Source organism: Odocoileus virginianus, chromosome 33 (genome assembly GCF_023699985.2).
Source record: "Odocoileus virginianus isolate 20LAN1187 ecotype Illinois chromosome 33, Ovbor_1.2, whole genome shotgun sequence".
NCBI lineage: Eukaryota > Metazoa > Chordata > Mammalia > Artiodactyla > Cervidae > Odocoileus > Odocoileus virginianus.
Genome location: NC_069706.1, coordinates 21,697,242 through 21,719,593, shown reverse-complemented (window position 1 = coordinate 21,719,593; position 22,352 = coordinate 21,697,242). Strand labels below are relative to the sequence as shown.

Below are 22,352 nucleotides of genomic sequence, written 5' to 3'. Positions count from 1 at the left end.
ATACTCAGATAATACCTACCCCATGCTTCTGCAGGTGGAACCAGGCTCACAAATCTTCAGGAACCAACTTTCAGGGGCTTCCATCAAAAATAGATACCCTAAAGGAAGAGATGGATGAAGCTGGAAATAAAGTAGAACAGTGCAAGGTAGGAAAATTCCCTAATGAATGTGTACTTAAATCAGTCTTTTGGATTTTGCAAATGATGGATGAAAGGTCAAATATTGAAAGTTATTTCATGTCTTACGTAATTCCTATTAGAATTCCTTAAATTATATTCAAGGTGGTTTCTATTTTCTTCTTCCTTTTTTCTTTCTTTTCCTATTTTCTTTATATTGCTTTATAATCAGAGTAAAGCATTATTTTTTTAAATTCAAGTAGAATATTTTTTTTAAAAACTTGATTAAAATGTCTAGGTTTATTTCAAATGAAGATTTTAATAGGTATGTCTGTGGCTGATTCATGTTGATGTATGGCAGAAACTACTACAACATTGTAAATCAATTATCCTCCAGCTAAAAATAAATAAAGAATGGGGGGAGAGAAAGGGAGAAAACTATAGAAAAACATTTCATAAAAGTTATAGAAATTAAAATAATGCACAGTAAGCACAAAAATAGAATTGTATAGGTTTTCTAGAATGAATGCTATTATGTTTAAGAGTTGAATATATAGTAATGGGGTCATAATATGTCCATAGGAAAGGGAAGGATTATTTTTAAGATGTTGCTAGGACAATTGGTTTCTAACATGGGAGAAATATAAATTTGTATCTCATAAATTAATTTCCAGACTAGGTGGTTAAGTTATCTTATTATATATGCATTTATCTACAAAAATAGATGTTTATTCAAAATGTTATTTGAGGTGGTAAAGAAACAAGTCTTTGATGAGTCTTAGAATCATGGCCTGAGACTTTTCTTCCTCTTATTATATTCACCATTTTCCAAAACTGGTCTCTTCATTTCTAGGTAGCATTAGGACTGGATATTTTGGTTTATTCAGGCTGTGCTATAATTCACTTTTTTCCAAGATAGGAAACCTTGGACAATTTGCAGTAAAACGACTTGTCAAAAATAATATAGTGGTTAAGAATTAATACTGAAGTCATGCCATAGCCTTTGCATTTAAAAATATGGTAACCACACAAATGCTTCTGATAAAAGTCTCACACTGGCTTTTTCTTGTTCAGAGAGTTGTAGCTTTGCCATTGTCATTCATATCTGGTCTAACCTAGCTCTTGGCTGCTGGCTCCTTATGGGATATAAATTTGGCCAGCAGTTTGGCTGTCTGAACTGGTGCATTATGGGCTGAGATCTCTTCTCTGAACTTCCACACCATGGCTTGTCAGAACGTCAAACGGTGAAAACTTATAAAAATATTTTCTGTCTCCTCCTCTCTTTGTGTTAACTTCTAGGTAGTTTCCAAAGATCTAAGTTCTGTTTCACTGATTCTCTCTTTTGCTGTGTATGATCTGATGTTTAATTAACATCAAGTTTTGAATTCCACTGACTATAGTTTTCATTTTAAAGTTCTAATTCTTCAAGTCTGCCTTTTTTTATAGTGTATTATCCTTTTTTAGTGTTTTTTCTTTTTTAATGTTTTCAGTCATTTATGTCTACTTATTTTAAGCCTTTGTTCATTTTGTTTTCTTAAATTTCCTGGGAGGGTCTCCTTCATGGTGGGCTGTTCTGCAGTTTTGTGTCATGTATGAGCTTATTTTAAGAGGGACTTCATCTCTGGGCCTTCTTGGAATTAGGAATCAGTCTCCCAGAGAGTATTACCAGTCCAGGGCAATTTTAAGCTAAACTTTCTCATTTTAAGGATTCCTAGACCACATATATAATCAACTCAAACTTCAAACCCTCATGAAAGTAGATCTGTGTTTGAGAACTCTCACAGAAATGTTTTACTTTCCCAGATCCAAAACCCTATTCAAAACAGAAAGTAGTACACTAAAAATATATATATATGTGTGTGTGTGTGAAATTATAATACATATGTATATGAAAATTTGAAATATGGATATATCCAATTGCCCAATTTATCAGTTTTAAACAAATTATTTAATTTTTGTGTAAGTAATTCATTTTGTTGTTGTTGTTCAGTCACTAAATTGTGTCCAACATCTTTGTGACCCCATGGATTGTAGCATGCCAGGCTTCCCTATCTCCTGGAGTTTGCTCAAACTCATATCCATTGAGTTGATGATGCCATCCAACCATCTCATCGTCTGTCACCCCCTTCTGTCTTTTCCTCCAGTGAGTTGGCTCTTCGCATCAGGTAGTCAAAGTATTGGAGCTTCAGCTTCAGCATCAGTCCTTTCAATGAACATTCAGGGTTGATTTCCTTTAGGATTGACTGTTGGATCTCCTTGCTGTCCAAGGGATTCTCAAGAGTCTTCTCCAGCACCACAGTTCAAAAGTATAAATTCTTTGGTGCTCAGCCTTCTTTATAATCCAACTCTCACACCTGTACATGACTGCTGGAAAAACTTAAGCTTTGACTCTACAGACTTTTGTTGGCAAAGTAATGTCTCTGCTTTTTAATATGCTGTCTGGGTTTGTCATAGCTTTTCTTCCAAGAATTCTTTTAATTTCATGGCTTTAGTCACCATCTGCAGTGATTTTGGAGCCCAAGAAAATAAAAATCTGTCACTGTTTCCACTTTTTTCCCATCTGTTTGCCATGAAATGATGGGATCAGATGCCATGATCTTAGTTTTTTAAATATTGAGTTTTACGCTAGTTTTTTCACTCTCTTTTACCCTCTTGAAGAGACTCTTTAGTTTCTCTTCACTTTCTGCCATTAGGGTGGTATCATCTGCATATCTGAGGTTATTGATATTTCTCCCAGCAATCTTGATTCCAGCTTGTGAGTCATCAAGCCCAGCATTTCGCATGATGTACTCTGCATATAAGTTAAATAAACAGGTTGATGATATATAATGAATTCCTTGATGAATTCCTTTCCCAGTTTTGAACCAGTCCATTGTACATTAGTTCAAATATCAAAAGTATAAAACAGTATAAACTCTTTCTTCTGCCCTTGTCCTTCTCCTCCTAATTTCCACTGCTCCCAACAGGTAACCCCTGTTACTAAGCAAACCCTGTTGCTTTTTTTCCTAGAGGTCTTTTTATGCAAACGTGGTAAAAATCTTTCCTCTCCCTCTTTTACACTGATAGTAACATAGTATAGCAGAAGTAGTGTTCTGTGTTTCGTGTCTTAGCAAGGCATTTTGATAATAAACCTTGACGATCTTTCCATGTCAGTCCATAATAAGCTTGCTTATTCTTTTCATCATCCCTGTGTATGAGTATACCAGTCATTTGGTGGACATTTAGTCTGTGGCTGTTCTATCACGTTTTGCTCTACGAGTTCATGGAGATCAATTCTCAGATACTGTTTGCTTTCACTTCTCTTTTCTGCAATGACACATCTCCTCTCCACTTACCCAGGATCAACTTGCAGCAGACATGTACAACTTTATGGCCAAAGAAGGGGAGTATGGCAAATTCTTTGTTACGGTAAGCCCTTGGCCCTGGCGAGACTTGAAAGCACTGTAAAAGTTGAGTCATTTTAGCTTTTTTTGCAAAAGATGTCATTTTTGGTTTTGCTCAGCCATTGTGTGTATGTCCATCCAATGCTAACGTTACTTTTGTTTTTGAATGTGGGTCTGTTCTCAGTTATTAGAAGCTCAAGCAGATTACCATAGAAAAGCATTAGCAGTCTTAGAAAAGGCCCTTCCCGAGTTGCGAGCCCATCAAGGTAACGTAACCTGCGTGCTGGCCTGACGCCTCCTTCTCGCCTCTGCCACTTCCGCCTCTGTTGTTCTCCACTCAGCTCCTTTGCATGCGTTTCCTCTGGACAAAGCTGCTCTGCCTAGGCAGGCACTGTTCCCCCGCACACTTTCATCTTCCCTTGCTGCATTCTCTAATTTCTTCCAAGCCCAAATTAACATACTAATGGAACATTCGCAGTTCTTCTGAAACCTTCAGTTGAAGAGAAAGCTGCACCCTTTGGGGGAGCGCCTGTTTTCCTGTCTTCTAAATAGGCTCAAAACCTTCTAGCCTCTAATTACCTTCTCCCAAATCAGTTATTTGTTCCATAGGGCGTTATTCTGGCTCTGGGATTCCAGGAGCATACATTCTAGGGAAAAAGTTGGGGGCTTCCCAAAGGAAATTTTAGAAGCCAGTACCTGATACTGCAGCATTAGGCACGTAATCAGTGTGATCGGGTCATGAGAACGTGACCACCTCGTTCAGATCTTGTTCTCATCAGCACTCACTTTACCCATGGCGTTCAGGCACATTGCTGATCCTACCCTTGGGTTATGAGCAGTCCGAACTTTCCCTTGATGTTTTGTGTTGATTCTAATCCCCTCTGATTTGCTATCAGAGCATCTCCCAGCAGAGATCAGTAAATGATCAGACACTGCTGTCCCTTTTAGATGTGTTACACACTTTGCCTTATGGTATGGTCCTGGCGTTTGGAACATAAGTGCCCCCGACAGAAGCATTGGTCTTGAGCTGAAAGAGGATTAAGCCAGGCGCTGAGTGTGACGAGTCTGTGATTGTGAAACATACACGTGTGTGCATGGGTGTGGCTGTGCACACACACTGGCCCCTCAAGAATACCACTCATCTCTCCTAAAGAATACCACTCATCTCTCCTAAATATTAATAGCAGGCAATCCCAACAGATAGTCTTTGTGCCTGAGAGTTGTTAGATTTCAGAATTAGAAATTTGTGTCTTGCCTGACCCTTTAGCCCATCTCCCACCTGATCCCGTCTCCTAGTTCATGGGTAACGGGGTTGAGTTATACTGCAGGGGAACGACGCAGCTGGCGAACACTCAGCCTTGCAAAGGGTCAACTCTTGCTGGCCAAGGTCAGAGCGCCAAGAGCCTTTAGTTACGAGATACCTATGCGCAGTGCCCTACACAGGACAAATAGTCAACATCTTAGCCTTTGATGTTAGCCATCTTAGCCTTTGAATGGCTTCAAGCCTCGTCTGGAAGGGTTGACTACAGGACACAAAAAAGAAATTTCTTTAGCAACTCCACTCCCCCCTTTTGAAAGTTCCCGTTCTATTTTTACCCCAGGCTATTTTCCCTGGAGAAGCGTGTCAGAAAGTCATGGGGAACAGGCAGGGGCAGGCAGGCGTCTTAGGAGGGACAAGGGAAGCCGGCGTGTGGCAGGAGCAGCCGCCGAAAGAAATGAGGTTCTTTCTCTCTCTCTGAGGCTGCCACCTTCACCCAAGACTTGCAGTCCAGCCCCTTCCACCTCTGCCCCCAGTCTGCCTCTATCTTAGTTCTGTCTTCCTCTTCCTTCTCTATTTCTAGAAGCACTCAGAGTGTCCTTATGGTAGGAAAAAAGCTCAACCTCCCACCCAGTGCCCTGGTCTCCCACTCTGGTCGTCTGGCCTTTGTTCGTCTGACCTTTGTTCGGTACCTGCTTGTCCTCAGCATGGTGCCTTTCATCATGTTCTCCTTTGTTTTTCTGGGAGGCTGTTCAGATGACTCATTTCTTTCGACCACCTCAGTTTTCTAACCAGCTTCCCACCCGTGTGCTTTGTGGTCTGATTTCCACTCCCAATCACTTTGCTATTAAAACCAAAAATGGAAAACAAAAAGCACTGCAAATCCCGATGGGCCAATGATCCTGGATTGTCAGATTCTGGCACGTGACGTGGCTTGAATGGGCTCTTCTTGCCAGTTTCCCCCACTCATTTTGTGTTTTCCACCATTGTTGGGGCTGTGTTTTCTCCACATCAGACAGAGCCTTTTCTGAGACCCAGTCCTTGCTCCCGTGTTCTTCTACCTCCTGTCTTTCCCACCTTTTCTCTCCAGGCCTCCTCCCACCTGCATCTTCATCCACACAGCCTCAGGGTCGGGCGATGACTGGCTGTCACCTTAAACTCAGCATAGCTCAAGGAGCACCCTGATGCTCCCCCACACCAGCTGACCTGGTCTCCTCGGTACCTCCTTTCCCCAGACAGTCCAGGTTTCAAACCTCGGAGCCCTCTTTTCCTTCCTTTCTGAAGTCTCCTCTCCATTCCCACTCACGGGCCCCATCGCCTGGTGCAAGAATGTAGACTAAAGTGTCAGTTCCCAGACTCAGGATCCCTGCTGTCTTCTCAGCCCAAGTCCTCCTGGTCTACTTAATTCCTATCCACCTTCTAAGACTTTCACCAAGCTCCCCTCCTTGAGAAGCCTTCTCTGACAACTGAAGCCAACAGTGAACACTTGCATCTCCCAAATCGCTCTAGCATTTATGGTCTATACCAGAAGTCGCAAACAGCCGTTTCTCACTTTAAAAAAAAATTTGTTTTAAACTAATTGCCATCATTTGAAAACCTTAACAGTCCTAATCTCTGACTTCTCTTGGAAGTTCAGAGGGCCTGGTGATGCTGGATCTGCTTTCCCGCATGGTGACATGGGTCCAGCTCCCAGGAACGGCTGCCGCCTTGGGGCAGACCACGCACACGCTGCCCACCGGATCGAACTCCAACAGCGCCCACCCGGCCCCCGCACACAGTTAATGTTTGCGACCCTTGTCTATACCATTTTTCTGCAGTGACTTAGCAAACACGTCTCATCTTGTTAATTTCTGTTGTCTGTTTACATGTGTGTCTTGTGTTCTCTTGTCCCGGGGAGTGGGGCTGGGGGGGGGGTGTTCTCTGTGACCTCTGACCCAACACTGTAGGTCCGTCACTTCAGGGGTCTATCATTTGAGGGGCAGCCCCGGTGGTGAAGTCTGACTCCGGAGTGGTCTCTAAGCCAACGGCTCTCACACCCATCCTCTGCCAACATTACACCAAGGTGGGGTGGGACACCCTGTCTGGTGTTGACCTGAAAGTTCCGGCCAGGGTCTGGAGTGCCCGCCCCTCAGCATCGCAGGGTCAGGCACAGGGAGGTGATGGCAGGACTCATTTGCAGAAGTCCCTGGGTGATTCTGGTGTGTCCCCCCCAGGGGAAGGTCAGCTGGCCCCCTTCTGCCTGTGTTGAGAATCATTGCTTTAAATAAAGGGACGAAGTGTTCAAGGTAAGATCTGGCCTTTGAGTGGGCTGTTCCAGAGCTCTGTCTTCTGAGAAGGGCCAGGCCCCTGGGTGCTGGTTGTGTTCAGAATTCCACGGACCAGGGCTGGGGCCCTCACCCCTTCCTTTAGGGTCCTAGGGTAGAAATTTACATTGGCCCTCTCCAGTCCTGTATGATAATGCTTAGCTTGTGTTTACATTTTTAAGAAATTGTTTCCTTTTTCAACGGAAGGAGTCAGTTTCTTGTACCCTCCTTGCTCTTTGCACCAAAGAAAAGCAGCCTTTGACCTCTGACTTGCCAGGAGCACCGAGGTCTCCAGGCTTGTGGGATCTCCCTTTCCTTCCTGCAGTGGACCCCTCCTGCCATCACATGCAGAGTGGTGTCAGAGCCACACTGGGGTAACACTGCCCACCTGGCATTCAAGATTCGAATAGCGAAGTGGCTGAAGGACACGTGTCCCCATGTGGAGAGGTACCCTTCCTGAACCACGTGTCCCAGTGGAGTAGCTTCCACCAGCCAGTTTGCTCTCTTTGGCTTCTGCATGCATCTCCATCAGTGCCGGCTCTCCATAGGCCCCCAGGCAGCCCGGGTCCCACCACCACTTCTTACTATCCCTCATACATCCACGTCCTAAACGCCTGTTTCTGTCTTCCTGCTTTCTTGTACGTCTTTCTGCTAAGCCGCCTCACATCTTTCGTGCAGTGAAGCAGCGCACATGACCGGAAAATAATACACAGCGTTGCTTTGCTGTTATTGGCACAGCCTCCAGCCTAAGCTGCCTTGGGGGGCTGCGTTCTCTCCACTCAGAATCCTGGGCAGTTTGGGGACCTGGCACCAAGAGGTGCTGCAGGTCCTGGGGTAGGAGTTTACGGTGGCCGTCTCCAGTCCTGTTTGATAATACTCGGCTGGTGTTTACATTTTTAAGAAATTACTTCCTTTTTCAGTGGAAGGAGTTGACTTCTTGTCCTCCAGATAGAAGGCCAGTGCTGCTTTGCATGGCTAGATCAATTTCTTTTCAGGGAAAACTCTGTGCTCAGGGCCAGAAGCCCCATTGCAGCTTCCACTGTGCATCTCACATCAGGCACCACATGGGCGTGTCGGGCTCTGTTCCACAGGTCACCTTCCCAGCCTGGCACATACGTTGTACTCTAGTAAACAGTAAATGACACGAGCAAAGAGGACACGTCTCCCCCTTTCCCAAAGCCTCGGCTACAGGCTGCTAAAAAAAAAAATCCCTTCTGGTGGTCTGGGGGAGGAAATAACTTGGTGTCGCCCGCGAGGTGGTCGAGTGTCTCACTGGAGAGTTTGCTGCTCTAGATAAGTGGGCGGAGAAGCCCGCCTTTGGGACGCCTTTGGAAGAACACCTGAAGCGGAGCGGCCGCGAGATCGCCCTGCCCATCGAGGCCTGCGTGATGCTGCTGCTGGAGACGGGCATGAAGGAGGAGGTGAGGGGCCCCGCCGTCCCAGCCAGTCTCCCCGGACCAGTGGCTCTTGAACCGCATTCACTGTGACCACATTTCACACTGAAACCCTGCCCATGTTACCTTCTGTAGACATGGAATGAAAGAGAGCTTTCACAGAGCAATATTTACCTTGCCTACCTGCAGTACACTCTGCCCCCCACTTTTTTTTTGGTCCCATTTGATTATTTCATTTTACACTGTGATCATGATTTGTGAAAATGAATTTCATGATGTACTACTAAACCAGAGCTTATGTGAGCTTTAGTTTCCGAGAGCAAGATTCTTACATTTATGTAGTACTCTGTGAGGTGGGGGAGGGTGGTATTTACAAACTTTATTTTATGAAATCCTTACCCCAGGTGGTGCTAGTGGTTAAAAAAAAAAAAAAAAAAAAACCCACCTGCCAATGCAGGAGACGTAGTGTTCCATCTCTTGGTCAGGAAGATCCTCTAGAGGAGGGGATGACCACCCACTCCAGTATCCTTGCCTGGGAAATCCCATGGACAGAGAAACCTAGCAGGCTAGAGTCCATGGGGTCACATAGAGTTGGACACAACTTAGCAACTGAACAACAAAAGCAAATAGCTGATTAACAATGTTGTGATAGTTTCAGGTGAGCAGTGAAGGGACTCAGCCTTACAGATGCATGTATCCATTCTCTTCCAAACTCCCCTCTCATCCATAACTTTGAGCAGAGTTCCAGGTGCTATACTGTAGGTGATACTAATGGCTTTTTGTTGTCTTTAGGGCCTTTTCCGAATTGGGGCTGGGGCCTCCAAGTTAAAGAAACTGAAAGCTGCTCTAGACTGTTCTACTTCTCACCTGGATGAGTTCTACTCCGACCCCCACGCTGTAGCAGGTGAGCTCCAGGGAAGAAGGCGCCTCAAGGTGGTGACAGAGCATCAGTTGAACATTCAATATTAAGTTTAAGTAACGGATAAAACTGAAATGGCCTCCTTAATAGATTTAAGGACAAAACTGAAATGACAAAACTCAAAGGTTTGTGTGCTTTCACTTACACATACATACCTTTTCCGTTCGTGTTTTGGGGGTTTGTTTTATTTTCCTGATTATTAAGTAAAAGTGAAACCAGCTTATAATCCAAATGTTTGGAGGCGTGCTTATATTCTCTTCCCTTTTTTTACCCCCAAATCTCCATCTGCGTAGAGAAATGATGTCTGTTAAAATTACTTTGAAGCTAATTTTACTTTCTGTTGATCTCTCAATATATTTAACATGGGACAGAAATTGTCTTATGAATATTTCATTCTCTAACTACTCCTGCCATTTCATGATTTGTTCTATGTGTTGTGAATGGTTATAATTGAGGTCATTTGAATTTGCAAAATAATATATCCTGAGAGTCCCAGCCTTGCCCCTTGTCACACTCAAAAGAAGGTGTCACTAATTTCAGGTGCTTTGAAGTCCTATTTACGGGAGCTGCCTGAACCTTTGATGACTTTTAATCTGTATGAAGAATGGACACAAGTTGCAAGGTAAGTGTAAAGAACACCAAGTTGTTTTTTTCTTCATTGATTTACTTTTAACTGAAGGATAATTGCCTTACGATACTGTGTTGGCTTCTGCTATGCACCATCAGCCATAGGTGTACATGTCCCCTCCCTCTGGACCCTGCCTCCCACCTCCGGCCCCATCCCACCCCTCTAGGTTGTCACAGAGCACCAATTTGAGCTCCCTGAGTCATACAAATTCCCACTGGCTGTCTATATTTTACATACGGTAGTGTATATGTAAAGAACACCGAATTTTAAAAGTTAAAGAAAACAGTGTAATACTCCGTCCCGTTTGTAAATCACCTTACTCTTGGGGACCACAGAGCAACAGTAAAATAAGGTATTTTGAGCTGTGTGGGAACTCAGCTGTGTAATAATATAATGTTGACATGATCAGTAACAATAGTTGATACTGAGCATTTGCAGTGTGCTAAGTACTATACTAACCTTTATGCCCATGACTTCCTGTAGCCAATAATTCATAACATGAAAGGCAGAAATGGTTGTTAGCCTCACTGTTCAGACGAGGAAACTGAGGCTTGTGGAAGATTGGTGTCACTTAACTGACAGAGCTTGGAATCCACAGCCAGAACCCTGCTCAGAAGCCTGAGTCCCTGATGTTTATCTCTTCCCCTGCGACCCTGGCTTCTGTCTGTCCAGAAGTAGTTGGTTTTAGGCAAGGCAGAACTTGTTGCAAAAGTTCTAGAAGCTTCTCCCTGGCCCCCTCCTGGTCAACTTGTCCCTCCCAACTGACCCGCTTCCTCTCAGAATGCCTAATTCCTCACCTATAAGGGGCGGGGAATATACCCCCCCTCCCCTCCCTATATCTTCAGATGCTCACCTGTTCCCATCAAATGAGCCGTGTTTAGAAATAAGCCATGTGTTCTCATGAGTCATTCGTCATCAGTTGAACCAGGCATTTGGGCTTTTTTTTAAGGTGTTGACTTTTTTTTTCTTTAAATATTTAGTTATTTTTGGTTGCATCAGGTCTTAGTTGCAGCATGTGGGGTCTTACTGCCCCGACCAGGGATCGAATCTGTATCCCCTGCATTGGAATGCAAATTATTAACCACTGGACCCCCAGGGGAGCCCCTGAGCTTTTCTCTGCAGCTGTGGAGCAAGGCTTTATGCCTGGTAGACAGTGAGGATTTTAAAGTAAGAGTGACTCTTGGTCCAGGGTCCTTGGCACCAGCACGGGCACTGCCTGCTCTGAGCACCCACATCTGTGGGGCCAGAGGAGCCCACGGAGCAGTGTCAGGTGAGGGGTCTGGAGTCCCGTGTTGGGTGGGCTACTTCCCTCCTCCTAGACCTTGGTTTTTCTCCCTGGCTCATCCCTGGGAGGAAGTAAGCGGTGAAAGAAGGAATCTGTCCACTGGTGTGTTGACTCTTTACTTGGGAAATGTCCTCCCCTCCCAGGGACACGTCCACTGGCCTCTGGAGTGTCATTGTGTTTAACCCCTACGCACAGCTCTCCAGGCTGGTTCAGCTGTGGAGGAGGTTTTAAGTCTGAAGGTGTGTTGTGTGAGCAGCTTCTAACGCCCTCTCCTGCTGGCGGGCAGAGTTGACTCTTGCCCTGCGGGCTCTGAGCTGACCCTTTCTGGGTCTGTGAAAGCTCGCGCATTGAAACTCTGCAGCAGCAGAATTCCTGTAATTGCTTCAAAACAGAAAGGGCTTCTTGGCCCGAAGCCTTCGGGCAGTACTGAATGCAGGGAGAGCCCTGGGGATTGGGGTGCTAGGAGCTTGGCCCGCTCATCTGCTGCTGGGCCACCCTTGGGACAAGAGACCTGAGCCCCGGATGCTATACATGAATATACATAGAATTTTCAGAATGCCTCCTGTGTGCCAAGCATTGATCTAGGTGGTTTCTCATTGTTCTGTCTCTGAAAGCTCACAGTCACTTGGCAGAATTAACATTCTTATCCCTAGTTTGGCATTTCAGGAGATTGAGTCTTAATGAGATTGACTAACTGCTCAGTGTATGTTAGTGTGTGTTTGACTCCACATTTGTTTTCTTGCCAAAATCTGTGCTTTCTAATTAAAGTTTTTTTTAATTTAATTTTTTATTTTTTGGCTATACCACCTAGCATGTTGGATCCTAGTTCCCCAACCAAGAATTGAACTTGCGCCACCCCCCCCCCCCCCCCACCCCATGCATTGGAAGCTTAGAGTCTTAACCACTGGACCACCAGGGAAGACCCTTTAATTTTTTTTTTTAATCTTGGCTGTGCCACACGACCTGCAGGATCTCAGTTCCCTGACCAGGGATTCAGCCTGGGCCATAGCAGTGAAAAGTGCCGAATCCTAACCACTAGAAATTGCTGTGCTGTTTTCCAACTGTGCTTTTTCTGTCAGTGGGGGCATCGCTGCTAATATAGCAGATGAACACAGGTATTCCTAAGATGAGTATTAATAAATGGTTATAAATAATTTTTTTTCCTCAGTGTACAGGATCAAGACAAAAAACTTCAGGATTTATGGAGAACATGTCAGAAGTTGCCACCACAAAATTTTGTTAACTTTAGGTATGTATGATTGGCATTCTGCAAATTAAGCCACCGAGCTGCAGTGAAGAAAGGTTTAATCCGCAGCGGAGAGGTCATTGGATTCAAGCATGTTTGGCACATCAAAACCATGCTCTGGAGGGTAGCTCAGGGTTGCTGGGAGTGGGGCTTGACGTATGTTACTGTGATGCATCTGAGCACGGGTATCATGCCTGCCATCGGTAGGTACGTCTCCTGACCATTTCATCACTGCAGCTGTTGGGAAAAAGTTCTTATGAAAAGTTTGACTGACAGTATGTTGGATTTGGAGTCCAAATTGTCCAATATCTAAAAGGCAAAAATTCAACAATAGTTGTCCTTTCTGTAATGTCTTTCACATATGCTACATAATTTATTTGAAGTGGAGTACAAATCATCCTGCTAAATAAAACTTTAAGAAATGAAGACTATATATTAGTTTGTGGAATGGCTGTGTTTGTAGGAAAATTTGCCATGGAATAAATTTCTAGTATTTAACTTCAGTTTTCTCTTTGACTTAAAATGTAACTTTGAAGAAGCACAGAGAGTAGTAAAAAAGAAGTAAAAAAGGTAGCCCAAGATAATAAAGTCATTTAAAACCAAAGAAAATTTTGTAAGAAGATATGATCTGAAACAACAAATACTTTACTAGTGAAATTTCTGGTATGTCACCTAACCTTTAATTTCAGTCTTAGATCCTATCACTAAGCTCTAAAGCTAAATATTCTAATATTTAGCTAATATTTTAAAATCTAAATATTTTAATATCTTAGCTATCAACTTTGCCTTATGAATGTGTTAAATTTATAATCCCTTATTTGATTTATTTAACACACCTAGCTTGTAATTGCAGGCACTCTTTGTTCAGTGTCTTATGATGGAAACTAAATTACAATTCTTGGTACTTTGGGATTTGAGCTTTTATTTCATTTAACTTACTCATTATAATTTTCACTAATTGTTTTTTGACTAGGGAGGACATTTCCATGGTTCAAAATTCAAAGATGTACAGTGGAAAAATCTCTTTCCTCTTCTTGTCTCTTAGCCATCTACTTTCTCTCCTGAGAAACAACCTGTGTTTTCAGTTTCTTGTATATCCTCTCAGCAAGAGTTAATAGATGTAAAATCAAATATATATACACATATATATGTTTGCACACATATCCACAAACATTTCTGTCACACCTTTCACTCTTTTTTTTTTTAAACCAAATGGCAATGTATATTATGTACATCATTCGCCTCCTTGCCTTCTGCCTTCTTTGCTATAATACACATCCTGGAGGTTTGTCCATATCGGTATGTAATAAATTTTTATGGCTACATAGTAGTCTACTGTATGGATATGCTGTGGTTTAATCAGCCCCCTCTTGGTAGGTAGTTGGGTTATTCTTAATTTTTTGCTTTTATAGTGCTATTCTTGTACCTGAGAGTATATGATAAATTGAATATTTTCATAATTAGAGCCTAAAGCATTCTCATATATAGTTTCTTTTAAGCAATAAACCTGTTCTTCTATTTTTAAAATCACGTTTGTAAAAAAGAAATTATGTTCATATTAAGAGCATATTGACCCCACTGTTAAGCATATTGTAATCTATTTCAGGGTAGAGAGATAGGGCATAAAGGAAAAACAGATTAGAAATATATAGCACATAGAGATTGAATCATTGAGGTTTACATTTGAGCTGTTTTCCTGCTCCAAGCTCTGAACTATCTGTTCCCTGAAACAAAGAACAGGCACTTATGGAGAAGGAAATGGCAACCCACTCCAGTATTCTTGCCAAGAGAATTCCATGGACAGAGGAGCTTGGTGGGCTAGTCCATGAGGTCACAAAGAGTGGGACAATAAAAGCTACTTCAATAACCAGATAAAACAAAGAAAACACACTTAACCCAAGGCAGCTTCGGGTTAAGTCACACCCTGCACTTAGCATCTGTGCGATCTGGGGCTGAGCACCCCCTGAGCAGGAAGGTACTGCTCCTCCAAGTGTTTCAGAGTAGATGCTTTTCTCCTCTCTTTTGTTCCATAGGTATTTAATCAAGTTCCTTGCGAAGCTTGCTCAGACCAGCGACATTAATAAAATGACCCCCAGCAACATTGCAATCGTGTTAGGCCCTAACTTGTTATGGGCCAAAAATGAAGGGTGAGTAACTGTTTCCCATATCCTATTATCTAAGTTCTGCTTTCCACCTGATGGGAAGGGTAGACATGAAACTTGCTTCTGAAGACGATCTTTCCCTTATAGCTGACTTTCTCAGACCTTACTGTGCACTGGGTCCTGTCCCACACGCTGGTCACACAGAGGTGTAAGAGACTTTGTCCCCGTCCTCCAAGGCCCCCAGTCCTGGGCAGCCAGGCAGGTGAAAGGCGATCGTGCGGTGCTAAGCTCCACACACACGTCTGTGCACCATCATGAAGGAAGAACACAGCTCGGGCTGCGAAGAGGAGGGGATGGCACTTGGCTGATGATGGATGAGTGGCCATGGCACAGAGGGCATGAAAAGGCCCTGGTCTCTGTGTTTGGGGCTGGGGGTGGGGTGTCACGTGGTCTCATATAACGTGAGCACAGGGGTCATGAGGCTATGGCTGAAATTTATGGAGCCACTTTATGAAGGGCCTCATGCATCTTGCTGAGATGTTAGGAACTTATTTTATGGGTCATGCTGGGAAGAGGGCATCAAGATTTCTCAGCAGAAGAATCACTTGAACCAACTGCATTTAGAAAGGTTATTTGTTGGCTCTGAGAATTGTAGATTGACTGGAGGAGAGGTATCTAAGAGGTCAACTAGAAAGCGTCTGGGAAGCCACTCATGTTGATGTCTGCCACATAACCTTTTGAAGTCGGTGATCTGTCCTCATTTTTACAGATGAGGATGCTGAGGCTTAGAGAGGACAAATAATTTGCTTATTGTAAGCAGGGAAGTGGTGGGGCCCGCAGGATCTGTCCTTAGCTTTCACTCTTCCCTGCCTCCCCTCACTGCTCTTCAGCTTTGTAAAATTATGAACGGTTCAAGTTGCCATTCAAAAAATATAAGGACTTTCTGAATCAAAATTTTTCTGTCTTTAATTCATCAATTTCCTCATGTTATGTCCACTCTTGTTTTGGAAATTTATAAATTTATAATTTATAAAATTACTTACAAAGATCCAACGTCATAAAGCAAAAGATAAGTGGATGTAAAAGCTAACTGCATAGTGCATCGTATCCTATAGCAAATAAATTCCAAGGTAGACCAAAGAGGTAAATATAAACAGTGATGTAAACGTAGCAAGTTAAAAAAAAATAAATTTAAATGCGTCAGGTAAATATTTATTAGCTTTGAGCATATAATGTAAGAGGGTTTTATAAGCATAAAAGCATCTTAGGAAACAAATCGATAAGTCAAAAAGCTCCTTAAATAAACGGCAATTCACAAATGGGGAAGGAGTTCCTCTAAAAATATCCAAATATATAAAAAGGTCTTGAAATCAATAGGTAAATAATACCTCCTCAAAAAGAAAAATTGGCCAAAGACACCAGTGAACTGTTCCTCCCCAGTGCTAAGGTTTTAAGGCAGGAGGATCAGAATCCAGGTGGGTGGAGGGGAAGTATGAATGGGAGGGGAGGGTGATTTTCAGGCAGAACTTGGATTCAGATTCCAACTAATCTGGAATTGAAAGGAGCTAAAACTTTCACGTGGTTGGAAATCAGAACAAAAGTATTCTTCCCAGTGGAAAGACAGGTTCAAGTGATAAAAGGAGGGAGGAAGTAGGTTTGGGACAGTCAGATGTGGGATCCAGTGTCCTCTCTTATATGGAAAACTGCAGAACAGTCCTGACGCTGTGCAAATGAAGTGCAGTGTGGAAGCCGAGGCTCTGAGCATGGTTGGTGCTCAGTAAGTGTCAGGCCCTTGCAGCCCGTCTGCCGTCCTGTGCTCTGACTCTAGACTGGGTGTGAGCTCCGTAATGGCAGGAACCGCAATTCTTTATTTTCGTTCTTGTGAGCCCTGGCATTCAGACACTGTCAACTTCTGAACGCGCACCTTGGGACCAGTCCACATCAGTACGTGACAACCCTAGTTAATATGTGTAAACGCAGAGCCCAGGTCTTCTGTGATAAGAGACACCCTGAAACACCGCGTGTGCTTGGTTGCATCATAGCCATGATCACCATTGTATATGTGATCCGGGGTCTTAGACAGTGTGACTGCCACGGGCAGTGGCAGTGGGAGTGGGAAAATGCAGCCCTGTCCCCAGACAACTGAAAACCAGCATTCTGAGACATCACTGGTCACTGACTTACGTCGTACTTGTTAGCACAGACTAAGGAGTGACAGCTGAGTTAGGGTAATTTTTCTTCCTGGGTGATCACTGCCACACTCCTAGGCCAGGGCCTGGTGGATCTCATTTTTGCCTTTGTACTTAAATGTTTTATCCTTCTGATATAATTGAATTGCCCTGACTCAGCCTGCAGAAATTGGAGGCTGCCCTGGGGAGGTGGTTTAACGCTGTCAACTTCCTTTGCAGAACGCTCGCTGAGATGGCAGCTGCCACATCCGTCCACGTGGTTGCAGTCATCGAACCCATCATCCAGCACGCCAACTGGTTCTTCCCCGAAGGTGACTGCCGCTCCAATTTCACTGACGTGCTAATACATAATAGTAGTATAAACAGTCTTTCTTTGTTGTTTATCTTTGAAGTTTTCATTGTGGTAAAATACACATAACATGAAACTACCTTTTTAAGTGTACAATTCAGAGGGATTAACTGCATTCCCAGTGTTGTGCAACCATCATCATCTATTTCCAAAGCTTCTTCATCGTTCCAAACTGAAACTCTCTGCCCATTGACCAATAAGTATACATTATCTCTGCCCCTCAGTCTCTGATAACTGTTAATACTGTCCTACTTTCTGTCTCTGGGAGTTGGTGATGGACAGGGAAGCCTGGCGTGCTACAGTCTGTGGAGTCACAAAGAGTCGGACACAACTGAGAACTGAACTGAACTTTCTGTCTATGAATTTGGCTGTTCTATGCGTGTCCTATAAGTAGAATCAGCCCTTTGTGTCTGGCCTATTTCATTTAGCATAAAGATTTCAAGGGCCATCCATGTTGTAGCATGTATCAGAATTTCATTCCGTTTGAAAAATCTGAATATTCCTTGTATGTATAAATAGCATTTTGTTTATCTGTTAGCTGATAGATGGGCATTTAGGCTGTTTGCACCTTTTTGACTATTGGTAATTGGCTGTTCTAAACATTGGTATACAAGTACCTGTTTTAATTTCCAGGCCAGTTATTTTGGGTACATATCCTGGAGTGGAATTGCTGAGCTATGTAAGAGTTCTATGTATAGACAATCTTTTTAAGGACACAAATGCATAAGTAATCCCATCACATTGCCTTTACTTTCTCACGCTTCTTTTTAGACCCTTGGCATTCCTGTTTTCACACAATAGTAACCTCACTGTTGGGTATTTCACTTTGTTTCACGGCACACGGAGTCATCCGTTCAGCCAGTGTATGTTGAGTACTCACTAGGTGCATGTGTTTGCTGGTAAGATGTGCTGTCTTCCCTGGAGAAGGAGACCTGATCATCAGGGAAACTGTAGCACGTGACACATTAGAAGGAAGGAGGAGGGAGAATTTCACAGACTCAGGTGTCAGGCACAGAGGGCCAGGGATGGCTCTACAGAAGAGGTGAGACTGACATGCAGGCATCCTCAGGGGTGCAGGGCCCCCTTTCGGGTACTGGTTGGGAGTCTGGCCCTCCCACCCCAGCTTTGCCCGGAGCAGCCCAGCTGTCACCCTCTGGAGTGTAAGCTCCTTGAAGCCTGGTCAAGCACCTCTCTTCTCCTCTGTTTTTTTTCTTCACGGTCATCTTTCTTCTTATCTGTCTCTTTCCCTGAGTTCCCGCCATCCAGAATCACACCCCAGTCATGTAAGGATGCATAGTAAATGTGTGATAGATAAATGATAATTGGCATTCTGCCCAGGGTTTCCTTTTTTTTGGAGGGGGTCAGTGTTTATTGAGGTGTAATTTGCATAAATTAACAACTGACTGTACAGTGTAATGATTTTTAACAAATATATCCAGTGTGTAGCTGCCACAATGATTATATAGACTATATCCATCATCTCAGAGAGTTCTTTCATGACCCTTTTCAGTCATTCCTGTCATTCAGCCTGTGGCCATCACTCATCTGCTTTCCGTGTCTACAGTCTGCCTTTTAAAAATTTTTATATAAATAAGAGTGTGGAGTGTAGTCTTTTGTATCTGGCTTCTTTCATTTAGCATCATGCTTTTCAATAAGTTCAGTTGCTCAGTCGTGTCCGACTCTTTGTGACCCCACGGACTGCAGCACCCCCAGGCTTCCCTGATCATGCTTTCAAGAGCCAAGATTTCTTTCGAGAAAACAAGTCTTCAGAACCTGCTGTAGACAGTATGAAGTTGAAACTGCCCTTTTTATCTATTTAATAGTAAACTGTAAATATCTTGTTTTTTCTGCTTCCAGTAAGTAGTCACCCATGCTCAGTCCTCTTCCATATTCCATGATCTTTTTTTTAAGAAAAGAGAAAGGGGAATTGTGTAACTTGGATGCTGAATCATACCCCTCCCCCAGCTCTAGTTTTCTTACTTTACCCCCCACCCTGGTTTGGTAAACTGTCCTTAAGAAGATGAGGTGCCTGGGGCTTCCACTTGTGAAATAGTGAGGGCTCATGGGTGAAAGAATGAGTCTCCTATCCCAGTGGGGTGTTCTCCAGCTCTCTTGACCCCCGTGCGCTGTGTCTAATTTACACATTTCTTTTTCTTTCGACAGAGGTGGAATTTAATGTGTCAGAAGCGTTCGTACCTCTCACCACGCCAAATTCCAATCACTCATCCCACACTGGAAATGACCCTGTCGACTCGGGGACCCTGGAGAGGAAGCGGCCTGCCAGCATGGCGGTGATGGAGGGGGACCTGGTGAAGAAGGAGAGGTGCGTTCAGAGCTGTGGATTTTCACGGTGGTGGGAGATGGCACAGGGAAGAGTCGGTGGACCCGTGGTCCCTGGTCCCGCCAAAGTGGACCTGTTATTCGGGAGCGACTCAGTCTGCTCCCAGGCCTGTTAGAGTCCAGATAGTTTCAGGAATTCGGCTCTAGTTCATTGCAAACATTAATCTGCCCCCAAAGTAGGTGTGTAGCTGTCAGTTAACACTCGTACCTGACACATTCAAGCTTTGCTTGGTGGTCTGTGATGAGCCCTACACAGTAGCATCACATACATGTTATGAATTCACCTAAATGTACTTGATTGGAGAAAAAGAAAAAAAGAGTTAAATATTGAGGATGTCTGTCCAGGAGCAAATGTGAGAACAACCCACCTCTCATGGTGATCTGTGTGAGCTGGTGTCTAAAGACACATGTGTTTAGTACAACTTGGTTCCTCACTGGATGCCAACCATAGAAGCCTCAGTTTTTGCCAGTTCTGGAAGAACAAAAACTGTGTCGGACTTAGTAAGAGACAGTACTAGTCTCTATACTAGGCTCCTTGGGTGATCTGTGGGATTTTCAAAGGTTATTAAGGCTGTTTGTGATTTCTGCCTTCAGATGCCAATCTGTCCAACATGTATGCTGAAATGCTACTGTGTTTACCAGTAACGCTGAGTTAGAAGTTATGTGCTTTTCTCATGTACATGCAATAATCTTACTGGAAATAGTTTTACATTAAAACTAAACAACAAGCTCTTATTCTAACTGCCCGCTCTTAAAGTGAGGTCTGTTTCTTTGTTTTGCCTTTTTGTTGTTTGTTTTTAAAACCCATGGCAAAGGAAAAGCCTTTACTTTTCTGTTCTGTCACTCTAGAGGCCACATTTATTATGTGCAGAAGCTTCACTCCTCTGAACCCACATAGGCAGAAGAGCTTCCTGATGACAAACCGTCCTTCACAGAATTAGCCTTTGTGTATTTGAAGTTACAGAATGCAATGTTAGGGTCTAGTTAGCACATGATAAAGAGTTCCCAGTCATCTTCCTGGGTGGATTTTCCCCACCAGCTGACCCAGTAACCACAAGCTCAGGCAGCCATATACCTTTTTAATTTTTTTGAACTGGCCAAAAGTGTTAAAGTTCATACACCAGGGGCTTCAGTAAAAAGTGAATCTTCCTTTTAACTATCCTCCAACCACCATCTCCTTTCCCAAAGCAACTATTTTCTGAAAGAACTACACGTTCTTTCAGATATATTCTTTGCATATTTACCATCATTTCTGGGCTTCCCTGGCGGCTCAGTGGTAAAGAATCTGCCTGCCAATGCAAGAGACGCAGGAGATGTGGGTTTGATCCCTGGATCAGAAAGATCCCTTGGAATGGGAAATGGCAACCCACTCCAGTATCCTTGTCTGGAGAATCCCATGCACAGAGGAACCTGGCGGGCTACAGTCCATGGGATTGCAAAAGAGTCAGACATGACTTAGCAACTAAACAGCAAACAACACGTCCTTTCGGATATATTCTTTGCATACGCATAGACCAAGGTTTCTACATCTCAGCTTAAGAGGCGATGTAAGGCTGTCTTACTTTGCCGCTGGTGGCACTTCTGTACTCAGCTTCCACCTTGATGCCCAGACACACAGATTGCAGGTGATGGCCTTGTGGAAATAAACTATGGAAATAAACACGCTGACATGATGGCGCTCACTCAGGATGAGGCCTGCGTGTTTGCTTTCAACCGCTCACACCCACTTTGAGAAAGGACGTTGGTCAGTGCCAGGTCCAGATTTAAAGCCCTGTTACTCCGTGCCTGGGTAACAGGAGTGACCATTCATCTGGTCCTTGCCGCTTCACTGCATGCTGGGCAACTTGGGTGGCTGTCCCCGCGTGTGGGTGTAACACGTGGGGCCGACGGGCTTCCGTGTCAGTGGTCGGCTCGCATGGTGTGTTGTTCACTGTTTCTTCTCTCTGTGTAGCTTTGGTGTGAAGCTTATGGACTTCCAGGCCCACCGGCGGGGTGGCACCCTAAATAGAAAGCACGTATCCCCTGCTTTCCAGCCGCCACTCCCGCCCACAGATGGCAGCACCTTGGCTCCAGCGGGCCCAGAGCCCCCTCCCCAGAGCTCTAGGGCCGAGAGCAGCACAGGGGGTGGGACTGGCCCCTCCTCTGCGGGCATTCTGGAGCAGGGGCCCAGCCCGGGCGACAGCAGGTAAGGAGGCCAGCTTCCGCTGGCAGTGGGTGCCGGACACCCCAGCCTTCTTGCAGGTGCTGGCCTGCGGGCACGGCCTCCATGCCCCAAGGATCACTTGGCACGGCATGAACCATCTTTGCCTTCCTTCCTCCTCTTGGCAAAGGATGGAAAAAAAGACTGCAAATTGCTTGCTTCCTTTCCTGTTTTCAAAAGAAAGCAACATTTGTTTGCATTCTTTACCATACTGCTTTAGGGTTGGGAAGCTAGAAGCTAATAGGTGTCTCAGTCATAAGCCTCTCTTACCTGTTTGATGTGTACTTGTTCACGTAGCATTTGCTTGTTGTCATCCAGAATGCTAGCTAGTAAATGTTGGAATGTAACAAGTTAGTAAGATAATTATATTCCTCGAATTCCTTCACTCATCCATTCATCTGTCCATTCATTCATCCATTCATCCATCCACCATCCATTCATTAATCCATCTAACCAGCTATCCATCCGTCCAGTCAGATTTACTGAATAACTGAGTACTGAATAATATGTGCTGGCCACTATACTGAGCATCCCCCCGCCGCCCCCTGACTTTAAGTCTTGTAGGGGAGGTGATACATGAGTACAAAGTAGAAAATGATCATCGATTTTCTTAGGAGGCTCTTTTGTTCCTTCACCTTTT

The 22,352-nt window shown here is 44.0% G+C and overlaps 1 protein-coding gene across 5 annotated transcripts in view; it reads left to right on the top strand.

Moving 5' to 3' along the window:
• Window positions 1–22,352, top strand: part of ARHGAP17 (Rho GTPase activating protein 17) — a 95,389-nt gene that overhangs the window by 55,731 nt on the left and 17,306 nt on the right. For 4 of the 5 annotated variants that reach the window (XR_011485468.1, XM_070461060.1, XM_070461061.1 and 1 more), the window contains exons 7-17: window positions 35–146; window positions 3,456–3,524; window positions 3,684–3,765; window positions 8,354–8,481; window positions 9,247–9,358; window positions 9,914–9,995; window positions 12,455–12,535; window positions 14,566–14,679; window positions 17,043–17,134; window positions 19,336–19,495; window positions 21,464–21,697. Coding sequence is in view for 4 of the 5 variants with exons in the window: in XM_070461060.1 (XP_070317161.1) it covers window positions 35–146; window positions 3,456–3,524; window positions 3,684–3,765; window positions 8,354–8,481; window positions 9,247–9,358; window positions 9,914–9,995; window positions 12,455–12,535; window positions 14,566–14,679; window positions 17,043–17,134; window positions 19,336–19,495; window positions 21,464–21,697 (1,266 nt within the window). In the remaining variant the exon portion in view is untranslated. The remainder of the gene's footprint in view (window positions 1–34; window positions 147–3,455; window positions 3,525–3,683; window positions 3,766–8,353; window positions 8,482–9,246; window positions 9,359–9,913; window positions 9,996–12,454; window positions 12,536–14,565; window positions 14,680–17,042; window positions 17,135–19,335; window positions 19,496–21,463; window positions 21,698–22,352) is intronic. The other variant, XM_070461063.1, reaches the window with a different exon arrangement.